General features: G+C 34.8%; 4 protein-coding genes across 35 annotated transcripts in view; 2 read left to right on the forward strand and 2 right to left on the reverse strand.

Moving 5' to 3' along the window:
• Positions 1-9,175, forward strand: part of LOC143179156 (thyrotroph embryonic factor) — a 102,335-nt gene extending 93,160 nt beyond the window's left edge. For 5 of the 11 annotated variants that reach the window (XM_076378249.1, XM_076378250.1, XM_076378241.1 and 2 more), the window contains 5 exons: positions 1,271-1,416; positions 2,626-2,863; positions 2,985-3,133; positions 3,870-4,007; positions 4,834-9,175. In XM_076378249.1, coding sequence (XP_076234364.1) covers positions 1,271-1,416; positions 2,626-2,863; positions 2,985-3,133; positions 3,870-4,007; positions 4,834-4,920 — 758 coding nt within the window. In that variant the 3' untranslated portion in view covers positions 4,921-9,175. The remainder of the gene's footprint in view (positions 1-1,270; positions 1,417-2,625; positions 2,864-2,984; positions 3,134-3,869; positions 4,008-4,833) is intronic. The other 6 variants (XM_076378251.1, XM_076378252.1, XM_076378245.1 and 3 more) reach the window with 3 other exon arrangements.
• A 229-nt stretch (positions 9,176-9,404) lies between these two features.
• On the forward strand, positions 9,405-10,982 carry Pldn (biogenesis of lysosomal organelles complex 1 subunit pallidin). 3 transcript variants are annotated; one of them, XM_076378254.1, is made up of 6 exons: positions 9,405-9,591; positions 9,713-9,783; positions 10,005-10,115; positions 10,194-10,281; positions 10,357-10,443; positions 10,709-10,982. In XM_076378254.1, the coding sequence occupies exons 2-6, from the start codon at positions 9,722-9,724 to the stop codon at positions 10,823-10,825; spliced, it is 465 nt and encodes a 154-aa protein (XP_076234369.1). In that variant the 5' UTR covers positions 9,405-9,591; positions 9,713-9,721; the 3' UTR covers positions 10,826-10,982. The 3 variants fall into 3 exon arrangements, with proteins under 3 accessions (XP_076234369.1, XP_076234368.1, XP_076234370.1); XM_076378255.1 differs by having other exon boundaries at positions 9,425-9,540; XM_076378253.1 differs by having other exon boundaries at positions 9,406-9,783; positions 10,709-10,976.
• On the reverse strand, positions 10,898-12,808 carry O-fut2 (O-fucosyltransferase 2). Of its 3 annotated transcripts, none has more exons than XM_076378240.1 (8): positions 12,635-12,808; positions 12,427-12,563; positions 12,202-12,327; positions 11,879-12,134; positions 11,619-11,811; positions 11,378-11,555; positions 11,177-11,306; positions 10,898-11,068 (listed from the first exon to the last, which is right to left on the reverse strand). In XM_076378240.1, exons 1-8 carry the CDS (start codon positions 12,787-12,789, stop codon positions 10,957-10,959), a joined length of 1,287 nt encoding a protein of 428 aa, XP_076234355.1. In that variant the 5' UTR covers positions 12,790-12,808; the 3' UTR covers positions 10,898-10,956. The 3 variants fall into 3 exon arrangements, with proteins under 3 accessions (XP_076234355.1, XP_076234354.1, XP_076234353.1); XM_076378239.1 differs by having other exon boundaries at positions 10,898-11,107; XM_076378238.1 differs by having other exon boundaries at positions 10,898-11,119.
• A 251-nt stretch (positions 12,809-13,059) lies between these two features.
• Liprin-alpha (PTPRF interacting protein alpha) overlaps positions 13,060-22,479 on the reverse strand; it is a 49,495-nt gene continuing 40,075 nt past the window's right edge. For 7 of the 18 annotated variants that reach the window (XM_076378219.1, XM_076378218.1, XM_076378236.1 and 4 more), the window contains 9 exons: positions 22,233-22,393; positions 21,843-21,890; positions 20,022-20,277; positions 19,806-19,951; positions 19,482-19,712; positions 18,945-19,208; positions 18,714-18,870; positions 18,506-18,622; positions 13,060-18,420 (listed from right to left, as the gene is read on the reverse strand). In XM_076378219.1, the coding sequence (XP_076234334.1) occupies positions 18,331-18,420; positions 18,506-18,622; positions 18,714-18,870; positions 18,945-19,208; positions 19,482-19,712; positions 19,806-19,951; positions 20,022-20,277; positions 21,843-21,890; positions 22,233-22,393 (1,470 nt within the window). In that variant the 3' untranslated portion in view covers positions 13,060-18,330. The remainder of the gene's footprint in view (positions 18,421-18,505; positions 18,623-18,713; positions 18,871-18,944; positions 19,209-19,481; positions 19,713-19,805; positions 19,952-20,021; positions 20,278-21,842; positions 21,891-22,232; positions 22,394-22,479) is intronic. The other 11 variants (XM_076378228.1, XM_076378221.1, XM_076378226.1 and 8 more) reach the window with 10 other exon arrangements.

Below are 22,479 nucleotides of genomic sequence, written 5' to 3' on the forward strand. Positions count from 1 at the left end.
AACATTAGAGTAAATACTTTGCTCGTAAAGTAATTCACTCGCGATATAGATTTGAGAGTTTAGAAACATTTTGTCCTTCATTCGTTTACAATAATTATTTAGATGGAGGATAGAACAGTATCAATACAGGATTACTGGCGTAGTATAAGAATAGGTTTTGTCTTAGGAATTTTCATAATTCAGGTCACAGCTTTCATGCTGATTCAAAAGCTGAAATTAATTTTCGTATTTTCATATAGATTATTTTAAAAAATCCCTTTCGCCTAGGAACCTCGTCGCGGAATCTAACCTTGGAATACGCGATGACACGCTCCCTGGGCCGACTCCTTCTTCTCTCGGTGTCGGAAGAAGTCCGTCAGAAATTGCTTCGTAGAAGAGAAGAAGAAAAGGAGGAGCGCGCGAATGTTCGCTGGCCTTGGAGCGATGCTCCTCCAAAAATAGTGAACCAGCACTGCTGTCTGCCCTCCTCGTTTCGCCACGTTCCTTCCGCGTTTTTTCTTCCTCTGAGGCTGCGTTAATTGCTCCAGGTTTATACTCAGACGTTCCACAGTGCTCATCGTGTCGCATGAGAACCCTACGATCATTATAATCAAGCATCCAGTACCTAGATAAAAACGAGAGGAAAGCAGGGAAGTATTATTGGATCGATGAAATTTGAGTCGCTCGACAGATTTGACTTTTTCTCCAAGACGATTTCACTTTCACTGCTTCAATGCTGATTGAATTGCTGAAGTTGAGAATAGCTGAACGTTTATGGGACCTCGTGTCGTGTCACCTTAAGAAAAGTTGATGAATCATTTAACTTAATATTCCATATTATTTGGAATTAAGTAGTCAACGTGAAACTCACTTCCTGTTTGAATAGAGAAAAAAGGTAACTGCCTCGTCAGTTCAATGAGTAATAGCCTCATTTACTTAATTGTGTACAGTATTATCAGGAATTTTTAGCGAAGGCATGGATTGAAAATAACTTAAACCATAAATAGAAATCAATGTCTCTCGCTCGATAGAACTTTGGGACATTTTGGGTTATCACAGCAGGTAACATGTTCGAGATGCATTCGTTCGCTCAATATTATGTTCAGAGTTGTTCCTAAAGAATATGAGTATAGACATACCTACAAGCTTGAATCGAAATAATACTGTAGGAATCTTTCCTAAAGTTTGACTCAAGAAGCATTCTCCTTTTATTCTTTTCTTATTAACTGTATACACTTTGGAATAGTGGTTTTCTAAGAGATTCATAGTGACGTGAAATTTTGCTTTACAGGGAAACAAGGCAAGGATGGACCAGAAGAGAAGAAGGACGCCGACGGAGAATTATGGGGCAATGTGGAAGCGCAGGCCGCCTTCCTCGGTCCGAATCTCTGGGACAAAACTCTGCCCTATGATGCCGACCTGAAGGTATTGAACCATGTATGTATAAAAACGCGATACGGTAAGACCGCCAATGCCGACAGAATACACACCCCAAGCACGAGGATCTAGATTATTAAAAATAGACGAAAGGAAGAAGATTGAAAATACCATCTCGTTTTTATTTTCCTCAGATTTGATAAATAAGCTATTACAATTATAATTGGTGTCGTTAACAAATCAATCTATGCTATTTCATATTTTTAATATATTTTGTAGAATAAGTATAGAATTATTACTCTTACTTATTACTCTTACTAGACTGCGGATGTTTATGCAAATTCCTGTTTTCGTAAATACAATTCAAGGAATCGAACTTAATTCGAGATTTATTTCTTCTTTCAAATCTTATGAAATGTACTTAACTTTTGATATGTTATATAAATTTACACATTACATGGATTCTGTACGTTTTTGTATATCGAAAATTACCAAAAATGCATAAAGATCCCTAGTCTAGATTATTACATGTACTTAGGATAGCAGCATCATTATTGGACTACGAATGTTTACACGTTATGATATTTACAAAGTGAAATAAATCTATTCAGATACTTCTAAGTACAGTAAAAACCTCGATTAATCGAACTTCGAATATTCTAAATTTTTGTTATTTAAACAGTAATGTAATAGTAGTTTGCCGAAGAAAATAAAACTAAAAGAATGTTTCGGCTATACAAAGCCAAACTTTCGTGGTACTTCAGATGAATGACATCCTACTATATTTCTACTTATGTGTTTATAAAACGACGAATTTGTATAAACATCCGCAGTCCACTTATTATGTTACCAGCATGTGTCAACTTGTCCAATACTTCCTTCATTAAACAGAATTTCCGCTCTCACTTATGTCTTGAAGTCAAAAGATATGATTAAAAATTCTCGCTGGAATACTTTAACCACCCAAAAGATCTAAACAAAAGAAAAATGAAGAGCTACAAAATAATTGACTTGGTTTGACAAAAAACAGTTTTATCTTGCTTCGAATTTCAAGTACTTAGACAGCGCTAGCAGAAGCACTCGGACCTGAAACGATGAATGAGTCATTACAAATAATCTTTTGCTCGGTTGTACATTCGTTCAGCAAAGTTTCAGCAACGTCTACAATTTCGCGATTTCTCGTTGCGAGATTGGCTGAGCAAACGGGAATCGTAACTCTGCAGCGTTCATCCGAGAATCGAAACGAGTGAGACCGATGCTGTGTTGCAGTATGTGGACCTGGACGAGTTTCTGTCCGAGAACGGCATCCCCGTGGACGGTGTGGCTGGTGGCGGGCAGGGGACGATGCAAAGCGGTCAGCTGCACAAGATGAACAACACCGAGGCGCCAGGGCACCAAGGGCCAGCCGGTCTCCACCTGGAGCCAGTGACTAAACGCGAGAGATCACCGTCGCCCAGCGATTGCTGCTCCCCAGACACCATGAACCCACCCTCGCCCGCGGATTCCAGTGAGTACACCCGCCTTTGTCATCGTTTAACTCTGTTTTCGCTAGGTCGCCGCAGATAGATTGTCGCCATCGATCTAGACTAACGTCGACATTGTCGATTATTCCCTTCTCCGCGCGACAGATTCCGAGGACTCGTCACGAATACAATATGGCTTGTCTCTTGTAGCGCTCTCGATGGCCTCATCGGGGCGAGATTTCGATCCACGCACCCGGGCCTTCTCCGACGAGGAGCTGAAACCCCAGCCGATGATCAAGAAGTCACGGAAGCAGGTGAGCGTTGCCTCAATATCTGTTACCTCGAGTTTCTTGATTCAGTGATTTTAGTGGTAAGCAGTATATTCTGCGGATGAACGCTTAGTTACTCAGTTTAGTTAGAGTGTCTTGTGTCGTGAAATGAGCACAAGCGTAACGCTTACTTTTCAAGGAACCTTGTGTGGTTAGTCAGTTTCTAGGCAAAATTTCTTGGAAAGAAGTACGCTAGTACCCTTTTCTGGAGACGCCTAATTGCGAGATACATATGAAAAATTAGTGCAGTATTTATCAATTATAAAAATTGGTATTCGTAAAAGCAAGTTTAATTGTTAATACACTGTACTAGAAAACCATTTGATAGTAAAGAGTTCACCGAAAAGTGAGCATTACACTTATAAGGGGAGGACGCAGTGAGATAGACACCAATTTTGTCGAACCTTTATTTGGCGAATCTTTGTCAAAAATAATTTTATTTTAGTAATTGAGATATTTTTGACAAGGACTCACCAAATAAAATTTCTATCCTACTGTGTCCTCCTCTTGTTAGTTTTCTTTAGAAAGGAAAATGATTAATGTCACGTAGCTAATTTGACTTTTCATTGAAAAAAGAAAATTAGCTGCCGAGAAGCTGAAGACGCCAACGAGTTCGGCAGTTGTCTAGCAGCTGCAAATGTCGGTATCAGCTTCAGATTCTTGATGAAACGATAGACGTTCTACATTCCCTTTGTTTTCTATGATCCGTTGCTGGTTGCAGTTCGTTCCGGATGACCTGAAAGATGACAAATACTGGGCGCGTCGTAGGAAGAATAACATGGCAGCGAAACGATCACGGGACGCGCGTCGCATGAAGGAGAACCAGATCGCTCTCAGGGCCGGCTTCCTCGAGAAAGAAGTAAATCTTCCCACGCCTCTTAAATTAAAGAACAAGCATCAGAACAAAACTCGATCCTCTGAATCGCATTGATGAAGTTGCAGAGACCAGGAACACATTCCATGCAACAGAGAAATCTGTGGTTGTTGAGCAAACCGACGTAGCCATAAGTCTTCATTTTTGAACTAGTGGTGTTTAAAGCTTTACATATCAATTTTTGTATATAGCCTTATCTTACTACTACATTATTGTATTAAAAGAAATAACTTACTTCGATTTATTGTCCTATCCAAAACTCTTCTATAGTCTGCTCAATTAAAGTATAAATTCAAACATTTTGATAATACTGCTATGTAATGCTATTTTGTCTTACCAAATAAGAAAATTACTCTTGGTACCAAGTAATCTATATTACTAACTAAAAGTTTAGACGAATAAACATTTATTTTGAAGAGACTTACCTAAACTTAGAAATACTGATATACCTTCCTGATATGGGAAATAGAGTAGATATCTTCTGTATCACACGAAAAATTTCATTGAACCTTAAGCTATTCAGAAATGTGTTGACCTAATTTCCACTACAGCTGATAAAAAAAAATTGTAACAGTTGCGTGATCAGACACAGCGTATAGAAACTAACAAGTAACCAACAGTAAAAATAATCTGAGATCAAAGAAGCTTGAACTGATTTTGATAAAACGAAACGTATGTACTCTGCAACTTTGTCTGGTATTTTCACAAGAAAGAGCTCCCCAACACTCTCGCTAACCCAATTATGCCACGGCTCTATTGCTATCCCAGTTGAAAATGTCAGTAGACTGACATCTTTCGTGTCTCGTTGCAGAACATGGGCCTACGACAGGAACTGGACCGGCTAAAGAACGAGAACATGCTGCTGCGCGACAAGCTGAGCAAATACACGGACGTCTAACGGCGCGGCGTGCAAGCAACAGCTCGTTCTACAATTAAACAAGATGCAGACACGAGCGCTCGTTGCGCCAGCTCCTCCCACACTTCATAGTCGCAGCACTTAGGTATCGCCAGTCCGGAAGAGAAAAACAAAGGAAAGAAAAAAGGGAAAGGAAGGAGCGAGCCGAATCACAAGACCATCCTCGACAATTGAAGACAGAGCCCACTTTCCCAGGGAATCCTGAAGATATCCTTCGAGAACTTCTGCTATTCATCGATTCTCTCTCTCTTTCTCCCCTACCCCTTATCTTACCCCCCCTCTCTCTCTCTTTCTTTCCCTCAGTCCCTCTCTTTTCTTCACAGACTCACGCAGACCCGTCCTTCTTTTATTCTTCCCATCCCAGTCCTTCGAAGGAGACAATTCCCATTCTTCCCCTCCCCCGTCCCCAAAAAAATGTACATAGTTATATGTATAGTTAGATTATATGTATACACGCATGCATACACAGCCGTGTGTATGCCCTGTCTGCAAACGTGAGTCTGCGCGCGCGTGTACAGTCGCCTGTATCACCTGCAGTCGCGTGTATCATTCGCTACACAGTATCCTTAACACATGTATGCACATGTATACGTAGAGACAGATATTACGTATAAATCTGCATGCATAGACGTATATACACATACATATACGCGTGTACACGCGATGCAGCAGACGTGAATGACGAGTGTGCGCGCCGTGTTCTCCATGAGACTAAGAGGTAAGGAGATCCAAGGGAATCTGCTCGTCGTTAGAGAAGAAGGAATGGAAAGAATGTTTCGAACGTAGCCAACACTGGCGCGCACACTCGCGCCAAAACGCCTCGTAACCGGGCTGGAGCTGATTAGAGTAATAAGGGAAAAGTGTACGAACATGAGCACAGACAGGCACGCGCTTAAACGATCGTCTGGAAAAAGCGGCCGCCTAACCATGCGCTGGCTCCGACCTTCTGTTTTTTTCTCACATGACGCGGCCCTGCATCTGATCGTGGATAGATTCTTGGTCTAACGTTTCCTCGTTGCTTTCTGGACCTTCCTCCCTCTTTCTCCGCGACGTTGATCGCCTAGGAGATCTCTAGAGGAACCTGCATACGGATTTTTCCAAGCTTGCTCGTATAAAAGGTGTTCAGGAAACGCTAAGAATACTTAGAATCACGTGTATAGAGGATATCTAAAGTCAGTTGTACCAAAAACGCTTAGGGTCACGTGTGCAGGGATTCTCTATAATCGCTTATAAATAACAGAGAATTTTTAAAATCACTTATACGAGCGAAAATTTGTATAATCAATTGTACAGGGATCTTCATATGCACATGATGCGTTCACAGAGTATCGATTATCCAAGTAGCTAGCACTACTGCAACATAAATAGTTCTACAAGTAATATGCCCATTTTGAAGTCCTTAGCAAAGACATAAATTTCTGGTTTGTTTAACGCTATAAAAACTTGAACAAGTATAATAGGCATTTCATTCTAGTCCAGATACGAGAGGGAATATTTTGGACCTTGGAGAAAGACGGAGGAGGAAAGCATCCGAATCTGCAATTTATGGAAAAGATATATTATATAAATTACGAGCGAAGGATACTTGGGAGAACGACTCTTTTCTGCGCACGGACTAGGTCCTAGTTCCCTAAGAAACGTTAATTACTGTAGCGTATCCCACGTGGTGATGGTACACAAGTGATTCTAGTTGTTTTTATCGTAAGGTAGATCAAGTGCTTCTTTCTTTTTCATACATAACACGTTTTATCACTTCTTTATGTTCGTTCCAGCGCTCGATTTTTATGCCATTTCGAATCGCTCGAAGTAGCTCGAGTGCGGGGAAAGCGTCGCGACGCGTCTCTTATTTTATTATCGTTCTTTTTGTCGCGCTACGATTGGTCGATGGCTCGTCGAACAATGGATCGATTCAATCTTTTCGTTTGTAAATATTTTAAGGAAACAAAATCGTACTATTAATTCCCTTGTAATCAAGGTATCGTTGTAAAATATTGTTGCTATAATTTCATAGCATAAGACAGAAATTATAAAGGGAAAGAAGAGAGTTCAGATTCATTCTATGGAAATTCCAAATTTTCTTCGAAGAACCAAAAGAACGTTATCTTTTTTTTTTTAACGATTTGGGCTGTAACCCTCCATTGTTAAAGACGCCAACGACAATAAGATTACACGGTTTGATTATGGAAGTGGTACATCAAGAGGGCTACCTTTAGATAAAGTCAAGTACATTTCAATTCGTAGCTGCTTTCTCTTTATCCTATGGAAATTCAAATAAGTCATTGCGAACGAAAGGAAATCACTCATGCGCCTTCATTCATGGAAAAAAAAAACATGCGATTAATATTTTACATACTGTTAATAAGCGATTCTGCTCGTTGCAACGCTCAGTGACAATAATCAAGTATAATTATAAAGATAAATATATATATATGTTTTTTAGCACTTTTTGCGACGTGAAAACGACACTGAGAGTACGTTCCCAGTAGAAAATCTTTTTACATTACGCTTGTTATCGATCGTTTATATTATTTTATCAGTTCAATCAGTTTCTTGACTTTTGACTTCATCAACTATCGAAGAGCTTATGATATGGTATACAACCTCTATATGTATACCATATACAATATATATATGTATATTTGTAGATGTACAGAAAGGAACTAATTTTGTAGGAAGCCTTGTCAATGACAGATTCGCTTCGATCGATTTGCTTTTATACAATGATTATCGGAAAAAGTATTGTACCGTTCAGCCCAGACTCTGTAGTAGTCCAAATTCTGTGTGTCCGTATGATTTTTCTTTTGTGATCATGTGTCGAAGCTCCATAGAATCAATTATACTTTACGATTGTAAATTTTTAGTCAGATTGCGAGTCCGTATATGATTAATCGACGTTATGGAAATTGTTTTACGCATTGTTATTATATGCATATATGTTCTTTTTTTTTTTTGCCAAGATTTTATGCATGTTGTACAATGTAAAAATTTTTGTAGTTGGATAGTGTATACGTGCAGGGCGGATCTCGTGTCGCAGTCAGCTTTATGTTCAGCCTAACGATTTCATTCGCCAGAAGCGACTAGAGAATTCGTTCGAACGTATCTTCTTCGCTTGGCTGCGAAAGAACGAATGGTAGAAGTAATAAAATTGTTATCTGTTCCGTAACCAATAATCGAACAACTGGATGTGCAGATTCGATATCGCGATTGAATGGAAAACAATGAGTCCAGTCAAGAAAGGACAGAAACTCTAAATGAATTGATGTGAACTCGACCGATAGAGAACACAGCGGTACATTTGAAGAACCAAAATCGCGACATCGACGATCCGCGTTCATCGTTCAAAATTTAATTAAAACGTGACACGCCGTTCTTTTCTCCTGGCACACGCAGCCTAACTTAATCACACAGAAGTCGTGAGTAGATCGTTGGAAAAAAATGTATCAGTGTGCTAACTGAATCGCGTCGGTTCTGTACAGCGATACGAACAACGGGCAGAAATTTCCCCCCACGAAAGCGAGAGAAAATCTTTTGTATGTCTGCATCGTAACGGCGAGCGTGTAGGAATTGCAAGGAAACGAAAGGAATTAATACAAGCATTTTCATTGCGTTTTCAACCGCCACGATAGCTGGACGACGAACAGTCATCCGATGTTAAAACCGAGAGAAAAAAAGAGACACTCATTCGCGTTTCTCGATGATCATCGATATTTGTAAGTACCTTCTAGTACAAGTTGCTATTAATTAATTAAAATACATCTGTAGTTTTCTAAGTGGCCGGTCTTGAATCTCGGCACAATTCTATAAGTACGATCGAAAAACGAGAAGCGCCGATAGTATAATGACGGTTAACAAAAATAAAAAGAAAAAAAAAGAAAAAAGATAGGCATGGTGCGCGACACGCGTACCCGCCACGTACGCGCGATTGCGCGCACTGTTGGCACCACGGTTTGCAAAAAGTAAAGCATAAAAGATGAAATTGTAGAGAATTAGACACACAGGTAGACGCAAACGACAGCTTTTTGCTCCAATTAGAATTAACGACGAAGATAACAAAACGAGAGAAAATTAACAAAAAAAAAAGAGAGAAGAGTTAGATGATGTCGCCGCGTCCGTAATGACACGCCATCCGATCCACTTAAACGGAAAAAAAACACGTGAGAGGTAAAAATTACGACCACCAACGTCAAAATGTATCACATTTCGAGAAATATATGTATTTGTTATTGTTTTCATTGAATTATATCGTTTTACCTCACACTTATACCCTATAATGCATTCTGGCATCCAAAAGACAAACAGCAAATGGATGTAAGTATAAGCATTTTGAAAATTTGATCAATTTATGAATAGTGGAACTATAATAATAATCAGAATCATCCAACGATAAGAAAGTAGGAAAACTATCACGCCCTCTGGAGGCTCAGAACACTAACGCTACCTATCGGTGCGATTGTGTGCCTTTATCTTTGTTATCAGTGGTTTCTACACATATGGGGACATGGGGATGTTATGTAGTGTTATGGCATGAACTTGTTGAGTGATATGTATTCACTCAATGTTGTGCAAGTTATATAAAAATTATTACTTCTTTTTAATCATTTAGTATGTTACTTAATATTATTTATAGTATTAATTTTTGTATATTTGCTCTGTGTACGTAACCATTAAACTGTAACTATTAGATATGTTGTTTATTTGTCAGACACGTAATTCGCGGTAGATTTAGTTCAAATTTTTATGCTTTATTGATTCTATCTGACTTAAACTTAAAAAGGTGTTTAAAATGATGACTGATATAGAAGAAACTGAGGTGAAAAAGGTTCAATTCCAAGCAGAGGATAACAGGTAACCTTGTTTTATCATTAAATCGTTTGTTAATTTATACACACTTATAAAAGACGTACGTATATGAATGTATAATTAATTCTTTCAGATGGTCCTAATTAAATAATTTATTTCATTATATTCCTTGCCATTTTTTCATTGTTACTTAAATCCTCCATTGACATTTTAGTGAAAAATACATGCCTTCTATTTTTTAAATGTAACAATTGCTTAATTTACAGTGACAAAGATGAAGTGAACTTTTCAGAAGCTGCTAAGAAGTTGGCTGAAGGATTTTTAAATATTTATCAGCTACCATTGGAACAAGTTCAGAAAGAACTTAATGAAGTAACGTAAGGGGAGATAATAAACTTAAATAATTAATTAATTAATTAAGAACAATATTTATTATATTTCTTGTTTTTGTCTAGGAGTAAGCAAGAGGCTTTACTTGGTCAGATGCAAATTGAAAACAAAAAACTTCAAGAAACATTTGACAATGTTAAATTAAATGAAATGGTATGACTATTATATTAAAACATGTATTTATAAAGAGTGTAGGATATGAAATACAAAAGAAAATGTATATTACAGTTTCAAACTATTAAACTATATCAAGGAAAGTTGACTATGATGAAAAAAGAAATGACTGCAATTCATGATCGAACGTTTAGATTAAAAGTAAGTATTTAATAATTCATTTCAAATCTCTATGCAGCATATCCGGTTTAAATGTATACAGATGGTCACAGTGCTCTCCAAGGTCATCGCAAGGTTAAATTGTTAACATTATAGTATGTTCCCTTTGATACCATACAACTTTTGTCTAAAACAGTTTATCTCAATTTTAATATTTACGGAAATAACCATCTGTATACATTTAAACTGGACATACTGTATGTAATTTTAATTTATTTGTCTTATAATATCGAACATTTTCATATAGAAACGAGCATTGAGATTGCAACAAGTTAAACAAAAGGAAGCCTTGAATAGGGAACAACAGCGAGAACAGGAAATTCGTCGTGAACAAGAATTAATTAGTAAAACAGTAGTAAATTAACAGTGTTTACAAAAAATTAATGTAAGCAGGAAACTTGTATGTATAAAAAACAGTATATTTGTACATTTATTGTTCACAATTATTGTCACTGAATTCATTTTATGACATAATATAATTTATAACATAATATATCACCAAACAATTTCCCACTGTCCTGTAGAATCACATTTTTTATTATTTTTACATAAAATATTAAATGTTGTTTTAGTGGGAAACCCGATAATCTCTCTATCTTCTTGTATCCTGAATGTAAAAGTTGATTCATGTGTTCCAAGAAAATATCTGAGAAAATATCTATATATAAATATAAATATGTTGGTATTAATTTGACTTGCTATTATAATTACTTACCTAGCATAGGAACAAATGATTTGATCGATAATTGCAATTCCACCATCTTTAAATTTATTCAGTACATAATCTGATAGAATAAATCTAAGTACTGTGTAATTAACCAAATAGTCTTTTAATTCATTAAATTCTGTAATGATTTAACTACTTAGTAAAATTGTTAAAATTTCAATCTTACATGAATATGTAAAGATAATTTACCTTCTTCTGTAGCATCTGTAGCAACAAACAAAACATTCAATTGAAGTTGCTCCAACTGTTCTCTTAATTGAGAAGCAGCAGAGTGTAATGTTGGTACTGTTGAAGAACGACCAAATAGAAAATCACGCCTTCTTAAATGAACAGCCAAGTATGGTCCTCCAATTGCATTTCTTCTACTCTGTATATAAAAAGATTATATCAAAAAGCCTAAATTTAAATTATTATAATTGTAATTCAGTACCTTTTCTTTAGTCCAATCATCTGGACGTTCTGTATTATCATTTTTATCAGTTGAATTTAGAAAAGTTTCTCTATATGCATTGGCAATACTATATAATTCAGAATTATATCTCATACTGCGCCTGGCTTTCCAATATTCTTGTGAACCATAGAAATCGTGCAATGCAATTTCCATATGATCAAACATCACAGATCTGTCAAAATAATTTTATCCACAGACTACATAGAATACAAATGGGTAAAATTTATATACCCTCTCACCTATATACAGTAGGTTCCAGGTTTCTTATAAGATCTGATGTCAAACCATGAAATTTGACACACTTAAGAGCTACAGAAGTTATATTATGATATCCCCAGAAGTACCCACTATATTTATTAGATTCCAATTTACGATATGGCCAAAGTTCTCTATTACATTCAACTATTTCATTTTTATCTTCGAACTTTCCTGTTTTGAACATCTTCTCATCGTTTTGTAGAATGTATACAATGTCTAGTTGTGTTTGTTTATACTCTAAAGAGTATTAAAAAAAATTATATTTTCTCTTACTTCACTAATATACTAGTAATAAAATATATACCCTGTAAAAACTGATACATTTCAATAACTGACACATATTTTTGTAAACTTGCAACATCAAAAAATACATGCCAAGGTAGCTGTATTTGAGATCCTATATGTTTACTTCGCCAATGGTATAATTTACCTAAAAAAATGTAAAATATTAGAAATTATTTTTAAAAATCAATTTTAAGTCACTAACAAGTCAATAACATTTAACACTTATTAAGAAATTATACAGTACCCCATGGTGGTAGAACTAATTTCCATTTAAATTCTTTTTCTTTTTCAATCAATTTTTTTACAAAAACTGCAACACGAATGTAAACGTCTCTCCTAAGATTGAAACCTTCTGGAGGATTAACATCGTAAAGTATGTACCTGAAAATTATTTTCTGTTAAAAAAAATATATTTAAATAACTCTTGAAGAAAGTATAAAATAATAATAAACCGGTTTCGCGAGTAACGTGAATAAACGTCACATTTCTTATCAATTCCATCATACTGGGTTGTTTTATCACAGAATTCATTCTCTTTAGTATGTTGCACAAAGTTAATTAAAAGTAAAAGTAGATAAAGTATTCGTAGGGGTAATGAGTTGAACATTTTAAGTTTTTGAGGTTATATTCCGTATGTATAATAATCATCAGAAGTTGATGAAACGATATAAAATAAAATAAAAAATATTATTTTTAATACTAATGAACAAATTAATGGATTACTCAAAATACACATTACCCTACGAAAAAATTGAACTATATGTAAAATTATTTAATCGATAGCTAGCATATGTAAATTTTGTAATGATAAATTTGTATTTCACGTTAAAATCCTTCTTAAATAATAAGATTAAGGATAATAAAAAAACAACAGCGATAACAACAACATTGTACAGCTTGATTTTTGTTACACACGAATTACAGACTCATCTCCCTTATTTTAAAATGTTTGAAGGGTAGATTACGCTTTGCTAAGTCAATTGATAATAGTTATAATAATGGTAATAATAATTATTATTTATCGTCTTATACAATATTTATAATTCGTAGTTCAGTTAACATAGTTTATGCCCTACTTACATTAAGTAGGGTTATTATGTTACATTTACTGCGACTTGCATCCCATATTCTTTCAATTATCTTATTAAAGTATACACTTGGCATATAAAAATTACAAGGACAATTTATAATGGTAATAGTAGTAGCGGTAGTTGTAGTGATAGTAATGATACTGGTAGCACTAGTGGTAATTTGTATTAATACTAAGTCATAGTAGTAGTACTAGCAGCAGTAGTGGTAGTGATAGTAATATTATCTTTATAATTATTTATCCAATACCTGTTATCTTTCTTTTTTTTATGACCTTATTTTTTTATACGTATACTTGCATAAAATCTCAAATTCAATTCTTGGTTGCTCAAGATATCCAACATAATTTTGGAACACAAATTAACACTGTCCCTTCCAAGTTTGTGCCTTGTTATGATTTCCAAACATATGCTCTCTTATATTTGAGTTTCAGATTCTGTTAGCAATGACGTTAACTTGTAGTAGAATTCTTAGTCAGCAAATATTGGTACATATTGTAATACTGTTGTTATAATAAATATAACATGAAATTCATTCCTATTACACTAATTCTTGTTTTGCATTTCTATATGAATTCTCTATTGTTAACATCACAGCTAAAAACTGCCTTCTTTCAACATGAAACACACTATCTTGCATTCATTATAAAAAATGTGAAGTAATATAACATTAGTAACTTTTAAACAAAAAATAAGCTATGCACAAGCTACACTGTGCACAGCCATTCAAGTAAAATGTTAGTAAATATTTCTCTATTCACTTTCTTGCATTTATCTGTCTCTTCTACGCAGATATTATGTATACTATTGATCAAAATGATATAACAATGTGCTTGAGGTCTACTCAAAAGAATTGTAAAAGTTATTTAATAAAATTTATATTTAAAATTTTAATAGACTAATATCAAATATGTATACTGAATACTTTTTTGAATTCTTCATTTGTTAACAAATCACTCAATTTTTATTATTTCTGTACTGTGAAATTTATCATTCTCCTTGCTTATAAGAAAAGGTATAAATACTTAAAGATACTATAAAAATTAACTCCATAAATTTATTAGCCATACTCTGAAAATCAAAAAATCATTAGGGAGCTTTCTTAAACAGTTTTATACTACTTCACATTTAAAGAGTTGCTTTTGACAATTAACCACTTACTAGCACACTTGCAGTTTTACATGCTGGCACAATTACCTGGTAAAATAATTAGATATAAACAAAAATCAGTATGTGTATATATGTATAAACACATACTGATAACTAGATGTTCTTTTGCGTAGAATCACTGCGTACAAAATAAAATTTCTTAACACCATTTACTACTAGACACACAAAATTTCTTCAATTAAGTTACATATTATGCTTTATTCCAGTGACCAGTGATACTGACAAAAATACCATTTAAATTAAACATTTTCCGTTCCATTTGTGTTAAGATGGGCCCAATGTCATTTGTACAATTCTCTTTGACTGTAAGCCCATTTTACTTTATTTTCTTTAATTCTAAACCAAGAATATCAGTCATTTTGTAAGTCATACAACATGGTATGCAATTGTTCTAAACTTATAATTGCAATCTTTATATTGCCTAATTACTGTGAAGATCTAGTCTGATATCGAAGTATATTAAATGATTTTAACAAAATTTATTACAGAATTTAATCAAACATTTAATAGCAATTGAACCTTCCCTTATATTAAGATTGTAGTATATTTAACTGCATTGGGCTCGTAATGAAACGTTTAAAAATTACAGGATTGTTAATAAATAATTCATATGTACATAGAGAAAGATATATATATATACACACACACGCGCGCGCGCATACACGCATATATACAATATAACTAGCAATATACTCACAAACATATGTCTTACAAAAATTCAGAATGAATAATGTCGAAATTGATTTTCCGCCAGTTCGGCCGAATTGAGCGTAAGAATAAATGTACAAAAGAAGAATACATTTTAAACTAATACATGTTACAGCTTGTTACATTACAATATTATATACCATTACGTGTATGTTTTTACCATATATTAGCGTGTATTTTTCTTCTGAAAATAAAAGGTTGAATGACTAAAAGAATTGCATTCAATATAACTTCATTTCCTAAAAATACTTTTTACAATCTTATGATATGTGTGAACAGATAACATGAAATTAGATTCATACATCTCTTTTTGAATGCTGCTATACTATTAGAATATACAAAAGCATTGCGTTTAACTCAGTGTCAGAAGAATTCTTTCAGCATTGCTGAAGACAATAGTTCATATTTTAGTGTTTTGACATAAGAGAACTTGTACAAAAATAATCGAAGAAAATCGAAGGCAAGACGAAATGAAAATTGAAACAGTTACTCGTGCTGTTGGTAAAAACATTACGCAAGTATTAGTAGTTCAACTGGATTAAGCTCTATTCGATACCGAGCAGTCGGAGGGTGGACTCAGCAAAACATTTTGTATCTATGTATATATTTATGCTTAGATACATAGAAGGCGGCAAAGCTGCTACATTACTGATTCATGATTTACATATATGCGATTATGAAAGTGGCTGTTTTTTTTTGGAAGGTTGGTTTCTTTTGCTTTTCTTGGAATGTCCATAGACACTATTAACTAGCGTACATTAAAAATAAGTTCAGTCATTTACACATACTGCAGACACTTCCGAAAGGGAGAGACGGCCATTCTGTTTCACAAAGTGCTTCAGCTTTGTATACCTATTCATTTGTACAAATTAGTTCTGTACAATCATCTAGCATTATATGTATTAGTGAACAGAGCACGTAACACTATTGTAGAAATATTCTACTTGAAACGTAATCTTCTACAGTATATTTGGAAAACTTTTCTGTGTTGCTAAAAAACTAAAACTCTGGTGCAATTTCAAGTTACCAATGTTCGTAATCATTTACCTTCTAGCAACTTAGAAAGTAATGCGGATGCAAACTTTTTATTATGATGGTTTGTTCTTAACGGGATATCAAGGAGAAATTTGCGTCTAATACACGTAAAAATACAAGTAAAGAATCAAGAATACATGGAAATGAGTTATTGAAGTATTTATACAAAGAAAAAAAGGAGTACCACCTTGTTTCAGTATTGAGGTAGCGTAACGTTGCTTTGGCTTAGCGAGTCTTTCTGATTATCTAGAAATATTTCAACTGATCGGTGGTACTCAAACAAAAGTTATTACAAGGCGTAGGCTGGAACTGTACAGTATGATCTTTGTACGTAGGTACTTTAAATCTCTCTACAACGCATACATATATGATGAGTGTTGATGTTCAAATTCTTGTACACATACACGATCGTAAAATCATCGTATTTTATTGTGATGTCTTTGGTAGAAACTATTTAGTACGTTTACGCCCGTTCGGAAGGTCGTGCAGAGCCATGGAGAGTTTACAACGAATGAACAGCTTGCAAGGGATACTTCGCAGGGAAACAAACATCAACAACAATGATTCCTCAAGTATCAACAACATTAACAATATCCCACTATAACTTATCATCATTATTGTGATCGTCTCTACTGTGATCAGTTTTATGTCATTACAATCGCTGTCATAAGTCAGTCTTTCGCCACACCTTCAGCTTGATAACATTTGTAATGGATCATTCTAATTATCATTGCAATCATTGTCTTCAGCAACATCGTCACTACTATTAGTAATATTAATGGCCATTTTCAGTATATCCTTTGTCATTCTTGCTATAGCCATCGTCTTTTTAATCATAGGTTCTCTTTGCATTTATGATAACGTTTATCGCGAATTCTTTCACTACCGATCAAGTCTAATAACGATTAATCACTAGTAAAACTTTAAAACATAATTAGATATTTATAATGACCAACGGATAAATTGCTAATGAGTTCCTGCGATAAGGGAAGTTCAGAATACTAGAGAGCAAAATAAAAAAATGATTATCTGTTATTATGAAATTAATGAGAAATGGTGAAAACACGGTTACATCGGACTGATCGGTAGTTCAGTTACTAATTAATATTACAAAATTCCTTAATTTTATAACATCTACTAACACTTCATACACGTACTTACACATTGCGCGAATATTTTGGTATAAAATGTCTGTTCTTATTTCACGGTAAATAAAAAGCGAGCTTTTCTTAAACACGTCCATGCAACTGAATTTTTGTTTAATAATTTACTAGTTACGATGGTTGCTTCGGTGTATTTTCTCTTTAAATATATTACGTGTTTATATGTGATCTACAAACATTTAAAATTCATCGAAATAACAGAGGAGAATAAGTATTCTGACACTCCTTCTGTGTAAGGTAATGTATACCTATATATATATAATATATATATATATTACTTGTTATGTTACTGTCTTATAGATACAGAAATATAGAATGCAGTCTTTTCTTGTACATAAATATATTCCTCGAGAGCAATGGCACTAATATAATTTCGGGATTTCCATTTTGTGCGGTAAGTGGTATCAAAATAGATGTTTTAACTATTTGTTACACAGTATAAGTACATAAGTCATATAGTATAAGAAATATGTGATTACCTCGTGAAAAATGTTTACAAACTACTATGATATTATTTCAAAACTACAAATAGTAGCTATCCTTAACAAATCAAGATAAATTAGCAGAATTATTGTCATAATTACCTATAACTGATCTTATAGCTTTCGAGGAAAAACACATCGCATGATTTTTCAACCGCTTACTACATTTCAATATCTATATGAAAGTTCAATTCAGAATTACTATTCTTTATTGAAATGCGTAACATGCGGTTTATGAAACACGTCACATAAAAATTGATAAAATGTTTTAAATTTTTTTCATGAACAAACGATATAATCGTTCTTTCTAACAGTTTATGCTCAGTCATTTTTTCCATATTACCGCACGTTACATTCTTAACAGTATGAAGATACCCTTAGAATGATACTTAAAGCTCTTACAACTTTTACAACACACTTGCGTACAGAGAGTAGTAATAGCTGGGATTTTGGACTAGACATGATGTGGTTGAAGATGAGACAACCTACTGGATGAGTTGGATCAAGATTTCATGCTATTTGCTTCATCGAGTCGCCTCTCTGTTCCTACTGTTAATAAATTCGCAAACTCCATTTCTAATAATTGTCGAGCCTGTTGAAAGATAAAAAATTCAAATCAAATAACACGTACAATTTTCAATTAATAACCATAATAATTTGTTAAATTTTTCATTTACTTGTGTGTTTTGTGTTGGAATTTGCAATGTCAGAGCGAAACTATTTGCATCAAAACTTTCATCAAGAGCTATAAGAGCTCCATGTACCCCAGATTCCAAAAGGTTGTTTCCATATTCCTGAAAATATGAATTTAAATTTTATCACAAACATTATATTAAAGGTTTGTAATTAATTTTAAGTAAATTAGAAACACAATATCCGAATTACTTTCAGGCCGATAGATTGAACCCATCTTATAACGCGATCATTAGTCCACACGAGAACATCTACATTGGCACCTTCTGCCATTCGTCTCCTTTCTTCTAGTTGTTGTCTATCATAATTTAATCGTTTCAAACAGGAAATGCCGTACTGCAAACTTGTTCTGCGAATATTAATTTAACTCGTTTTAGCATGAACTATTATTGAATATTAATGTTCTTTCTATAAATTTATTACCTGTGAAAGCTATCAACCATTCTAAGTTGACCACGGAGGTCTTTTTTAGTAAGGTGATCCAACATTCTAGCATCGACAAGGCACTCCATGAAAGTGGATCGGTACTGAGGCAACCCAAGACTAGGAAGCCAAACATTACCAATCCATTCGTGGTTCATATCTCCAAATGCTAAGGTTGTGCGAGAGGTTTTTGGCGCTGATGGACTTGTTAGCGACACCATTTCTTGGATAGCTAATCTTAGCTTCAATCTATGTAGGGGATTACTATAACAAAGAGTATAAAATTATGTGAAAAAACGTACATAATACTTCATTGGTTACATTAGGGTTCCTCAACAAAAGCCATATGACTTCTTAGGAGTCCCAACACGGAATTTTCCGGACCATACGAAGAAAAGGATGATGGGGACAAGAAAAAAAAATGAATATAGAAAAAAAAGAAAGGGAGAGAAGGACCACAGAAGTGGCCGATGTTCGGAACAGAGTCACAAACAAAAAAGGTTGAGAAACCCTAATTTAAATATTGTTATTTCTTACCTTATACCAATTTCACGTTGAATCTCAGTATCACTAAGAGCACTCATTATGGCACCACTTTTGACATTTGCTCGACAAGCTGCGACGTACCAAGTTGGCATGCCTACCCAGAGTTCGAGCCAAGCTACTACGGTTGGCCCATTCCAAAGGGCAAAGGGTGTTCCAGCTTTCATTGCTTCCGCCAGAAGTTCATGCCGCGATGAATCTAACATACTGCCAAACATGCTAGGACTAAAATATAGTTAAAACAAAAATATGTGTATTTAACACATCTACGCTTATATAGTCTTTGTATTCATGTTTCTTTTCGTCGTTTACAGGTACCTTTTCTTTTTCCGTCGATCAAAGTCACTCTTACTGCTCATAGTTCCAGCAACAGTTACGCTATCTCCATAGTCAGGATCTGCAGGTGTGCTTGCTCCTCCCATACCTGACATATCTCCTGGCATAGACGTGTCTTTTCCTTTTATCTAAAATAAACATTTATTTTTATTACTTTAGCTACATATCTTCAATCACTTCGATATATCATATGCTCACCTTTTCTTTTTTACTGAAGAATCTGCCAAGGCTACTCTTAATGCCTTTCTTCTTCTGAGCTGCAGCCACTGCTGCCGCTGTTGCTGGACTCATGGTTGTCTGCATGTGCAAATGTGAGCTTGACAGCTGTCCAATTGGCAATCCAACACTGGATAAGTTGTTCTTGTGCAAACTGTCCTGGCTGCTGTGACGTGAGGACAATGGGGAAGGGGGAGTCCCAGAATTGAGTGCGCCGTTGTTATGTTGCCCATGCCTGCTGCATGGAGCGCTAATCTAGTTTCTATCTCTACTCTAAATAATGCATTCTGGCCCACACAAGAACACTATTTGCCTACATGTCTGTTCTATGTCCTATTGAAATTGCTGTTAGTCTTTTCTCAAGAAAGCAATTTCATAACCAATGCAAAATTATCAATGATACTTCTTAAGTTGACTAATACTTATCATACTTTTTGTTACTTAAAGGGAATTTTTAACACAATATTCATACTTTACTAGATAGTTCACTAGATACATTCACAGACATATGAAATGTATCCTAAATTGTATGAGATAAGATATGATCAGGGGGAACTTACTGAGCCAAGTGAATTGCATTACTTTAAAGAAATTAGTAGTGATATAGTTATGTTACGTGCATATGCGAATTAGCTTTAAATTATGTATGCCAAATAATTTTTCCACAAAAGATATTTTTTTCTATATTCAATGTATATATATATTGTAGTATATTTGTATTTATTATTCTAAGCATTCAAGTTTGAATACTATTTGATATATCTACATAATTGCATCAACTAGCAGTAACTTTGAACCTTGGTAGTAAACTCTACTCCTGATTTGATCAATTAATGAACTTCAAAAAGTGATGACAAATAAGATATGTGTATTGTTAGTGTGTACGAAAATTATGAATTTGTGATAACTGCTACAAGCAAATATAATTATAGAACTAAAGAAAGCCACTTTCAACAAGATAAGAAATAAGAAAATTTGTAATACCTACTCAGTATTACAGGCAAGGCATAAAAACCTGGAAATATAGCTGATCACTGCTTATAAGATGGTATTGTCATATAAAGAGCTCATTAGAACAAAGATATAGAAAGACTGTTTTAATAAAATATTTTTTAAAAGAATTATCCATGCTACTCTTAACATTAAAAATGATTGTCCACTCCAATAAATAATAAACTTCTTCATATTCTGTTGCTGTGTCTATCTATATCTTTGCAACCTATTTTGTAAAGAAACAACCTTATTCGCGCAGATTCAGACACGGTGTTTACTCGATGCAATTCTCTTGGCTGCCTAAATTCCCTCGTTTGTATGAGACAGCGATGTCTGTCGTGAACTGGGCAGGCTTGAATGTACGACGGATGGAAGAAGCTACTATCAGTTTCTTCCAGGAACTCATTTCTATCAGATCTATCAGATGAATCGCCACTGTGCTCGAAAATTGGGGCTGTGGGCATGCATATGACACCTTGCATCCTAACGATGTACTTCTTTGCAATAAGTAATCAGATTGTACGTAAAAAGTAAATATTTGTGACAGACTCAATGATGAAAGTCTGAGATGCATCGCATTTATTATTTGCTACGTAATTCTTCCATTATCCTAGTTTTTGCGATACCCTAATATCATTTCAATATATCTCTTCTTCCAAACAAAAGAGGTACAAAAAGGATCTGTTACCATCGATGTCACTTATGTCGACTTCAAGATCGTTCATTTCATGCCCACATGGACCACTCAAATATGTCGTGCACAGCGGCATGTGTTGCGGATTACATGCAGTACTACAATCTTTAATTAACCTGTGAGCAGGAAAACCACTGCTGGGAAATCCGGTTTGTCCAGTGCGCCTGGCAGCATATAAACAACGTACAATACTAACTACTCAACAAATTATTATATGATCTTTAGGCAATCCCACCTCTATTTAAGGACTTTTATTATTTAAGGGAGGTTAAGTTAATAAAACAAAGCACATTGTCAATATTCAATACACACAAAAAGTGTAACTCTTATTTCCCAGCAAAGTAAAATAATCATAGCGATAATAAACTTATCAGAGAGTCCTCATTGTCAGAGATGTGGTTGCTAAAGTACTGCCTTTAACGTACTGTCACTTTCTCAGATAGTGCTCAAGTAGTTCAGACATCAGATCCATGGAGAGATATGAAGATTGAAAATTATACACATACCTTCTGAGCTCCTCTTGGCTATGAGCAAGTGCCTGTACTACACGTTCCAGTCTAATTGATCGTGCGGTCAACGGTGAAGCCGCATCACTACCACCGCTTCCTGCACCACCAGTACTATCTCTTTCGCTTACTGAATGTAGTTCTTCACCTGATAGCTGCAACTATAACGTGCAAAGAGCATAAAAGATTATCTTCGTGTATAATAATTAAGTAACTGCAGATTGCAGTTACAACTTCAAACATAATG

This window comes from Calliopsis andreniformis, chromosome 5, assembly GCF_051401765.1.
Source record: "Calliopsis andreniformis isolate RMS-2024a chromosome 5, iyCalAndr_principal, whole genome shotgun sequence".
Lineage (NCBI taxonomy): Eukaryota > Metazoa > Arthropoda > Insecta > Hymenoptera > Andrenidae > Calliopsis > Calliopsis andreniformis.

Coding starts and splice junctions, on each gene's coding strand:
- O-fut2 (XM_076378238.1), bottom strand. CDS start 12,789: ATGTTCAACTCATTACCCCTACGAATACTTTATCTACTTTTACTTTTA. Junction 12,135..12,201: donor AATGTATCAGTTTTTACAGG/GTATATATTTTA, acceptor AATACTCTTTAG/AGTATAAACAAACACAACTA. Junction 11,812..11,878: donor CTGGAACCTACTGTATATAG/GTGAGAGGGTAT, acceptor TTATTTTGACAG/ATCTGTGATGTTTGATCATA.
- Pldn (XM_076378254.1), top strand. CDS start 9,722: ATGATGACTGATATAGAAGAAACTGAGGTGAAAAAGGTTCAATTCCAA. Junction 9,784..10,004: donor TTCCAAGCAGAGGATAACAG/GTAACCTTGTTT, acceptor CTTAATTTACAG/TGACAAAGATGAAGTGAACT. Junction 10,444..10,708: donor ATCGAACGTTTAGATTAAAA/GTAAGTATTTAA, acceptor ATTTTCATATAG/AAACGAGCATTGAGATTGCA.